At 48.4% G+C, this 9720-nt stretch overlaps 1 protein-coding gene across 2 annotated transcripts; it reads right to left on the reverse strand.

The window, feature by feature from the left end:
* Window positions 1-5148: 5148 nt before the first annotated feature.
* On the reverse strand, window positions 5149-9179 carry CDKN2AIP (CDKN2A interacting protein). 2 transcript variants are annotated; one of them, XM_050338573.1, is made up of 3 exons: window positions 8953-9179; window positions 8728-8858; window positions 5149-8012 (listed from the first exon to the last, which is right to left on the reverse strand). In XM_050338573.1, exons 1-3 carry the CDS (start codon window positions 9177-9179, stop codon window positions 6352-6354), a joined length of 2019 nt encoding a protein of 672 aa, XP_050194530.1. In that variant the 3' UTR covers window positions 5149-6351. The 2 variants fall into 2 exon arrangements, with proteins under 2 accessions (XP_050194530.1, XP_050194531.1); XM_050338574.1 differs by having other exon boundaries at window positions 8759-8858; window positions 8953-9088.
* Between the last annotated feature and the right edge of the window lie 541 nt (window positions 9180-9720).

The raw sequence follows: 9720 nt of genomic DNA on the forward strand, positions 1-9720 counted from the left end.
ATATAATAAAGAGAAATGTGGTATTTATTCCAAACTAAAGAATAATTTGGGGTGAAAGGCTGTTGTCAAATATTTTGTCTCAAACTGCAGCTAAAAGCTCAGAATCACAGAATGGGTGAGGTTGGAAGGGACCACAGTGGGTCATCTGGGTCCAACCTCCCTGCTCAGGCAGGGTCACCCAGAGCACATTACTTAGGATTGTGTTTGGACAGCTTTTGAAAATCCCCAGAGATGGAGGCTTCACAACCTCTCTGGGCAATCTGTTCCAGTGCACAGTCACCCACACAGTAATGAAGTTCTTCCTTATATTCAGGGGGAACTTTCTATGCATCAGTTTCTGCCCACTGCCTCTCATCCTATTGTTTGGCACCACCAAGAAGAACTTGGCTCCATCCTCTTGACAACCTCCCTTTGGATACTTGAAGACTTTGATAAAATCATCAATCAGAGGATTTGGAAAATCAGGGAAAACGTTGGTTAGATCAGTTTTCTTACTAGTGACAAAGTAACTTTTGCCCAATGTGATTAATCTCTGACACTCATATTTAAAAGAAGTCCTTTTGCAGCCCACTTGGGCCTGACAATTAACGTTACTTGACTAGCAATGACAATTCAAACTTTAAAGGACTGTAGGCTCAGATGTGAGAGCTGAACGATGCTTTCTTAGTTGCAGAAATGTTACTGGAGGAGGAAAAATACCTAGTTGGTAGCCACTGGAACTCAGTCTTCCATTGCCTTAGGAACAGGCAATTGTGCTCAGAAATTATCATGCACCATTTCCAAAATTAGCCTGTAACATATTTAAAACCGTTACCAGGTATCAACATCCTAAATGCCCGTCTATGAGTGTGTGTTACTTAATCACAAACTAAAAACTGATACTTCCTGAGAGCAGATTTAATGACAGCATCTTCATAAAGACACTTAAACTAGCTAATGGCAGTAGCTTTGCTGTGGCAGTGTCAACTAACAGAACCATCTAGAAGGCACACAAATACAAGTTAATTGTTGTTACCTGGACACAGAGTGTGGCATATTATACATTATGCAAAAACATTGCAAAAATGCACATTTTAGCTGAAAGGAAAGCTTAAAAAATATTCTGCAAAGCAGATACTGTTTTTGTTTTCTCTGCACTTTACAACTTAAAAATATGGGGGACTTACCTGCCCAGTGAAAGAGAGACAGCATCAAAACTCTTTCAGTGTATGCTTTTTCCCCTCAGCCTCTGGACCACTAGACTATGTCATGTCAGCTTTGTGTCATCGGTAGGGAAGAGAAGTTTAATGTATTCTCTTCTGCTCCATGTATAATGTTTGATGTATCCTCTCCTGCTAACAAGTCTGACAACCAACATTTACCATATACTACAAATGCAAGCATTTTGTTCACACACACACAGAGAACTGGCCCAAATCTTTAAGGTGCTATAGTGCACCTTAATAAAACAAGCACATGTCAAGTCACTGCACAAGCTTCAGCTTGTCTACACAAGCTTGACTGTAGTCTTCAGCCTGTACAGCAGGTGCTACCAGCACTACAGACAGATGACAACTCATGAAATGTTAGGTTTATAGAGCCTTAGATATATCTTTTTTAACAGATGAAACTAGGGCACTGGGGATATCATTACGACTTCTCAACCCAAAAAACAAAACTTCATAGAGTTGTGCCCTAGTTTAGTTGTTTCTTTGGGCATGGGTTCTTTGACAGCTTTTTAACTGGAAATCTCTCTTTTCCCGTGCACATATAGCTGATCACATGAAGAACAATGGGAGAAAAGAAAGATACTCAGGTAGCTCAAGTGGCCAAGACAGCAATCAAAGTAACAGCTCAAGCCAGGTGGTTTCTCAGCCCCTTGTGCACCCTTTGCTGGCTCTTGTGTGAGGCAGTCAGAGCTGCCATCACTGTTTCTGCAGAGGTACTCCCTGGTCTGCATGCTGGTCTCCTCTGCCTCGCGCGGGCTCTGACATGGCTGGAAAGAGGTCACTGTGAGGTTATTGCTGGAAGAGGAACAACAGGTGTAGAAAACCAGCAGGGTTTGCAAACTGTACTGTGCCTATGTGTAGGCCACATGCCTGAGGCTCAACCAAAAAGAAAGACACTGCTAGTTTAGCAGACCTGGGCTCACCACAGGAGCTCCATAAATACCAAGACAGTGTGGACCAGAGGGAAGCGTTGGCTCTGGGCTGCTTGGGAGTGTTTTACATAAGGCAGTAAAGCTAATTTGGGTAAGGTAATAAATCATCTATTTGGGTTATGAGGTGCCCAAACGTGATGTCATTTTGGGGATCTCTACCAGTGCTCTTCTATCATGTTTCATACCCAGACATGACTGTGGGGCAGTAGAGGTTGAGCGTGGTGGTGTGCTATTTGTTTGGCATACTAGAGGCAAGAACAGCATTGTCTATGAAATTAATTTAGTTTATCAGCAGGGCAGCAGCATCTTGTGTAGTACCTGGGAGTGTAAGCATGTGAACCTGCTTAGTGTAGGCAGGTATCACTGGTGGCATGCACTGGCCTTCTCTGAGGAGGTCTGGGTGAGCAGGGGAACTGCACAGCACAGGGCAAGTGGCTGCTGCGCTGGAGCAGCATAGTTTGTAGTCAGTGTTGTGCCAATGTTTGTGCCGTCGCTTGGATACCCGCTGGGCCCTCCTGTGTTTGGTGGTTAACTTTTGTGTGGTGCAAGTGCCTGTGGCAGGGTACTTCCATGTGGGTTCTTGCTACATCCTGGAGCAGGGAAGGATGGAAAGCCTTTTCAGGCAGGGGTAGAGTGCTCCAACCGGTGAGTGCCTCTCAGCCTGAGTGTGCTTAGGTTGGACATCAGGAGGAATTTCTTCACAGAAAGGGTTGTCGAGCATTGGAATGGGCTGCCCAGGGAGATGGTGGAGTCACTGTCTCTGGAGGCGTTTGAGGAAAGACTGGATGTGGTACTTAGTGCCATAGTCTGTTTGACATGGTGGTGTCTAGTCAAAGGTTGGGCTCGAGGATCTCAGAGCCCAATTGACTCTGTGACTGCACTCCAGGAGGCACCTGAAGCCTAGCAGATCTGAGCAGTGGGGGGCTGCGGGACCGCCTCTCCCTGCACAGGGCTGTGCTGCGCCAGAAAGGTACCACAAAGCCGTGGGAGCTGTCCCGGCAAAAGGGGATGGCCTGAGAGTGAGCCCCGTTCTGTTAGCGCGTCCCCGCGCTACCTGCGTGTCTGTGGCCGTGACGAGAGCCCGCCCCGCGCGCACCCGCTCGGCCCGGGGGCGTCTCGGCGGGGGTTCCGTGGGGCGGGGCGGGCGGGGGCGCGGCCGCGCCCGGCACTCTCTGCCGGCGGTCCGGGGACTTTCCCCTAGGCGGGCGCGGGGCCCGTGAGGAACTGGCGTCCTCCGTGCTTGGCCTAGCGAGCAGGTCTTCAGAACATCCCGGCAGCCCTTTGTCTCCGAACACCGAGTTTTAAAGGTCAGCAGCTGGCTAAACATACAAGACAGGGCGAGGAGTGTGTAACGCTCTCTTTATCTGCGCGCTACTCTCCGCAGGCCGTGCACGGCAGATAGACCTCTCAGCCGCCCCTGGAGGGGCAGCACGACCCGGGGCTGCCCCCGAAACGTCCCCCCGGGAGGGCCGGAGCGGCGCCGGGAACGCGTTATGCAAATAGCGCGCCGAGCCCCCGCCCTGCGGCCGCCGCTGGCACCGCCCCGCGCCGCTCCAGCGCCCCCCGGGCGGGATCTGGGAGCTGCGGGAGACAGCCCCCGAACCGCGGCGTGCCCCGGAGCCTGCCAGCAGCCACCAGCGGGGCGGGGGCCGCAGGGAGCCAGCGGTAGTGCTTGGATGTTCTACCACACTCCAGAAGAGACGGGAGTCACTCCTGATGCCTGCGATTTCCTGTACTTCTGCAGGCAAAACAGGCTCAGTTTTATTTTCAGTTGGTTTCCTTTGTCCCCCTGAGGCGACTATGCACACCTACAGCGTTAGTGCAGTTGATTCCGCCGGTCCTTGTCAGCAGGGTATGACAGCTAAAGACCAGCATTCCCATCCCTACAGACCAGGACAGTTCCTGGAAGGCAGACCAAAAGGTTTTAGAACTGACAGGACTGCACGAACACCGCTTGCCACAGCCAGTTCTTTGGAATTCTTTCTTCCTTTGGGTGTAATGAAATGTTAATAAATTCTCATTCAAATACTCGAATAATGCTTATTCATTTGTATGTTAGAACATGCATTTTGAGATGCTTTCCATGCAAAATGTGAAATAAAAGTAACACACTTCAACCTTCAGTTTCTATTAAGAGTAGCTACAGACTCGTTCTTTAATGATTCACAACCAAACATCAAAGAGGAATAACATTCAAAATCTTTAAAAAAGCCTAAGTCAAGTCTGTAAAAAAAAAGGCATCTAGCACCTCAGCCTTTTAACACAGTTGTCCTAACAGCCCCTTGAGGTCAGTGGATACTGAGCTTTTCTTTCCAGACAAGAAACACGGGTTTTCACACTGCAACACGCACTGCAATTCTGAACCAGAGATCTGGAGGTGCTCAAACCAACAGCAGGAAAAGCTGTAGTCCAGAGGGCATGGGATGCAACTCCTGTCCCCGCAAACCCCGTTGTTCTGTATCTCTATCTGAACAGGGTGGGGACTTGCAAATAGATCTCATGCTTCCCATCATGAATACCACAGCTCCTAAGCCCAGCACGAAGCTTGCCCTGCGCTTTAACCATGCACCAGCTGTCATGCGAAGATGCAATTTAGCGTGTTACGTTCTGAACATCAGGTTGTGCTCCAGAAATGCCGAGGGGAAACTCCTGAGAAACCTAACCAGGGCAAAGGGTGATCAAGGGCACAGAAGCACAGGGGTCAGGTGGAGGAAGTTCTCAACCAGCCATTGGGAAGCATGAGAGCCTTGCAGGCTTATGGTGCCATGGACTGGACAGCCACTGATGTTTAAAATCACGTAGGGTATAGCGTAACAACACGGCTGTAGTTCAGTCCCAAAAATCACAAAAGAACTTGAAGTGGACGTATGTATTGCTGGGATCCCAGAACTTCCTACTCCCTCCTGTAGTACTTGATCAATGGATCTGTCAGTGAAGCATAAGGTCGCCACTAAATGATGCTAACTACTGTAATCAGACAAGATAAATTCAAAATAGCACTGAAGACATTATGTTTTTACAATTACATTTCATTATCCAATATACCAAAACATGCAGTTTGTGTAGGTATTTCAGTAACATTGAAAATAAAAGGTAATCTACTTTCTTTGCTTCAAATCATTCTGTACAGGGTGTAAAAATGTAGCAAAGGAAGGGCTCAATTAGCACGAATGCTTTACAATACGCTCACTGTCTCCAGCAGACAGCAGCATCTTCATTTTGCTTATCTTGGCGTTACAAAAGTAGAAATTGATATTCTATAGGTCCACTCTATCAGTTTTACAGTATTTCAGCTACATGTCTAAAGAAACCAACTCATCCTTGTGGGGTTACACCCTGAAGCTGAAGTAAAGCTTTTCTGAAGGTGTTGCAAAGTTATTGAAACGGCTGGAATATTTAGCAGTCAAACCCAAAGTACTATAAAAGCTCATCCCAGAGGTTTTATTGTTTGAGTAGCAGTCAAAATATACTTAGTATAGAAATCCATGTTTATTTGAAAAAAAAAAAAAAACACAGAACTGTGATCGATACTTCACATTATAAATTAAATCTGCTTAGTTTTGGTGGCTGAAATAGCTGTGACTTGACTAATTGCTAAGTCATCAGTGGGACACTGTGGCTCTAACCTGCTAGTATAATGTTAAATGGGATCAGGGTGTCACTTATATTGCAAGTGTTATGAAAACATCCCATAAAAATAGTCAACCAACTACTTTCTCTCCTAGTATGATCAACAGTGAACATTATGAGCAACAAGCCTGAAACAGACGATTCAACTTTTTGATTGAAACTTTTAAACAACCTTCAATCATTCAAGTATTATGGTCCCTATGTACACACTTCTACGTGGCTAGAAAAGACATGGTAGACAATTGAGCACACTGCCATCAAATTGTAAGAATTACAAAAACATCAGGTTTTAAACAGCAAATTGTACCTTAATAGTTTAATTAAAAATAGAAGAGTTAGGTAGACTATTTTGCAAATACAACAGCACACTAGTGTGCTGTATATTAAGGCAATACCTTTAAATGCACACTTGTCATCTCTAACAAGTTTTATACAATTGCTACTGAGTGAAAGAACTATCATTGTCTTGCAAAACTGAGAAAGAAATACAAAATATCTGGAAGCCTACATTTTCAAAGTACAAAATTAACCTTCAGTCCTTGTGTTGAAATACTATACACAGTAGAAACAGTGATTCTCCCCTACAAGATCTCACGAGGATTTCTTAAAGCTGGAGGCAAATTTGAAGGCTTTGACTCCTCATCCAGAAGCACCAAATCTTCAATTTCACTACCTTTGTATTTTCTTTTACATATCTTCACAATAACTTTCTTCTTGAGGAATAATTTCAAAGCTTCTCTTGAAGCCACTGCTTTGGCATTTTCCATACTTTTACCACAGCCAGTACCCAAGTAGACAGACTTGCACCTCAGTTCACAAACTATATTTTCTAGAGAGCTTTTATTTTGAGGCAGGTCTGCAAGTTCCTTCAGGGGAACAAAAGCAACATCTAATGTAGCTTTTACGGACTGAATAGATGAGTTTAGAAGTTCTGCATGATTTACATTGGGACTGAAGCCTCCAACAGCAACCAGTTTCCAGGCTACAGCTTTGTAGAGTCTGTTAAAAAAAGGCTGTCTTTCCTTTGCATCTTCACTGGTTAAGGGTTTGCACAAAGCCTTAGCAGGGCTTTCACCTGCCTGTGAGCCACTCTTGGAAGCCAGCAGGGAAGCACCTGCCTGAGCTCCACCCCGGGAGGAGGGACCTTGCTGAGCTCCGCTCCGGGCAGCCAGCAGCGAGGCAGCCACCTGAGCGCTGCTCTTGGAAGCGAGCAGTGAGGATCCCGGCTGCGCGCCGCTCCGAGCGGCCAGCAACGAGGCAGCCACCTCGGCACTGCTCTTGGAGGCCAGAAGCGAGGAGCCCACCTTAGCAGGGCCCTTGGGGGCCAGCAGCAGCGAGGTGCCCACCTGAGTGCTGCTCTTGGGGGCCAGAAGCAGCGAGCTGCCCACCTGACCAGCACTCTTGGACACTGGTGCTGGGGTACTCGCTTGGTTTTTGGAAGACAGCAGGGCAGTATTTGTCTGGGGGGTGCTCTTGGTGGTTGGTGGCACTGCTGCCACCTGTGGGGTGCTCTTGGTGGTCAGTGGCATGGCCGCTGCCACCGCCGCTGCCTGTGGGGTGCTCTTGGAAGCTGGTGGCACTGTTGCTGCCACCACTGCTGCCTGTGGGGTACTCTTAGAAGTTGGTGGCACTGCTGCTGCCACCACTGCTACCTGTGGGGTGCTCTTGGTGGTTGGTGGCACTGCTGCTGCCACCGCTGCAGCCTGTGGGGTGCCCTTGGCAGTCAGTGGTACTGCTGCTGCCTGTGGGGTGCTCTTGGAGGTTGATGGCACTGCCACTGCCACCACTGCTGCCTGTGCGGTGCTCCTGGCAGCCGGTGGCACTGCTGCCACCACCGCCTCTGGCTGCAGGGTGCTTTGGGCAGCCAATGGCGCTACACTTACTGTAGTTTTCTTTTCAGGCGATGGCACATTTTCACACTTGCTTTCTTCAGACGGGCTTGAGCAAGGCTTCTTTCCTGGCTCTTTTTCAGATGAAGATGGCTTTTGCTCAGCAGTATTTTCAGCACTAGCAGGTTTCCCTTCTGTTTCTATGTCTGATGCTACGACCATTTCTTGATCTGAGCTGCAAGTTGACTGGGAACTTTCTGGACCTTTGCTAGTACCTTTTTCCTGCTTTTTTGGCAATGTGCTCTCTGTTTCCTTCAGGGCTTCTGCCTTGATTATTTTCACATCCTTTCCAGCATCCTTAGAGTCTTTGCTTTTCTCAACAGCTTGCCTCTTCGAGGGATGCTCTAGCCCTTCTGCAAAACAAGTAAAATATGTTATCCTCTCTGATTTCTGAACTATAAAATATCCATGTAGAGAGAAATCATCTGAAACATTCTAGCAATAATCTCTGTGAATTTAAAAGGTATATATTAGGAATACACCTTGAAGTTTGATTTCAAATATTAACACACTATTTCAGAATATTTTAGTACTTTTTTGACAAAAACCTGAAAACACTCAGGTGTAAGATTTCAGATGTTGGTTTGTGACCCACAGGCAACTATATATTTCTATTCCTGAAATCCAAACCAAATGCAACTAACATACATTAGATGAACTATCTAACTTAAAAAAGTGTGTTTTGTCTACTAATATCATAAAAGTTTCTTTAAGAAACTCAGTTTCTCACACAGCAACAATGTCTGACTGGCAGCAAAGGCAAAGCAACAAGAAGGCATTTAAGCTGGAGTAAAGCGGTCCATTGCAATGCACAAGTAATCAGCTTAAAAGTACATCAGTTGTAGAAATTCAAAACGACAGCTCTACATTACCAAAGGATTATGTGTACATTACATCCATTTTAGAAATACTGTATTAGGAAAAAAACAGCACAGAGAGGAAACGAAAAACAGTAGTTTTTTAAAGTAAATTATTTTGACTACTTTCTAAGCCCGAGGCAAACCGAGAACATTTAGAAACAAGCATTTTCTAGACTCCTATGTATTGTCACAGCTATGATCTGCTAACCATTGCTACTTGATATGCCTCTTTTCTTCACCTTGGCAACCAGTTCGTCTCTCGTGGTGCGGACAGGCGCGCCGGTCACTTGGATGCCTTCGGCCATTTCCAGCGCCTTCTCCATGACCTGCGGCGGGTACCTGGAGGGGCGACAAGGGGAAAGGAGGGAAGGGGCGTCACCAGCCGTCCGCGCCGCGCCGTCCGCGCCGCCCCGGCGGCTCCCGCTGAACTCACCGGCATCCCAGGAAGACGTGGTTGGCCCACACCATGGAGAGGGACACCAGGCGCTGCAGCTGAGCGCTGCCCGCCGCCGGCGGCTCCCCCACGTTGCGCAGCAGGAACTCCCGGCGGTACCGCCAGTGGTGCTCGGGCTCGCAGGCCCCGCGCAGCGTCTCCGCCCAGGCCGCCTCCTCCGCCGTCCGCCCCAGAGGCTCGGCCGCCGCCGCCGCCTTCCCCGCCATCGCCGCCGCCGCCGCGGAAACACCCGCTCCGCTCCTTCCGGAGGGCGCGGCCTGAGCTCACATCCGCCAGGGCCGGCCGGCGGGGCGGGCGCCGCGGCCTGCGCGCCTCAGCCCCTGTGGGGGGCAGAGCCGCCCGTGTCCCGGCGCCTCCGCGGGGGCCGGCGGAAGGGACCGTGTCTGGGCACGGCTCCGTGCCCTGTGTTCTGCCTGGGGAAAGCGTGACTAAAATTTATGCTTTACGGCTTGATTTTTCTAGGCTTGCTGAGGTCGGAGTTCACGGGGGTCAGCTGGTGTTTTTACCTCAGAATAACAGTAAGATCCTCTGAGATCATCGAGTCCAACCTATGACCGAACAGCACCTTGTCACCTAGACCGTGGCACTAAGTGCCTCGTCCAGTTTTTAAACACCTCCAGGGACAGTGACTCCACCACCCCGGCAGCCCTTTCTGTAAAGAAACTCCTCCCAGTGTCCAGCCTGACCTTCCACCGGTGCAGCTTGAGGCTATTTCCTCTCTCATCCTGTCGTTGCCTGGGAGAAGAG

This window comes from Myiozetetes cayanensis, unplaced genomic scaffold (assembly GCF_022539395.1).
Source record: "Myiozetetes cayanensis isolate MyiCay16 unplaced genomic scaffold, myiCay2020 scf7, whole genome shotgun sequence".
NCBI classification, from domain to species: domain Eukaryota; kingdom Metazoa; phylum Chordata; class Aves; order Passeriformes; family Tyrannidae; genus Myiozetetes; species Myiozetetes cayanensis.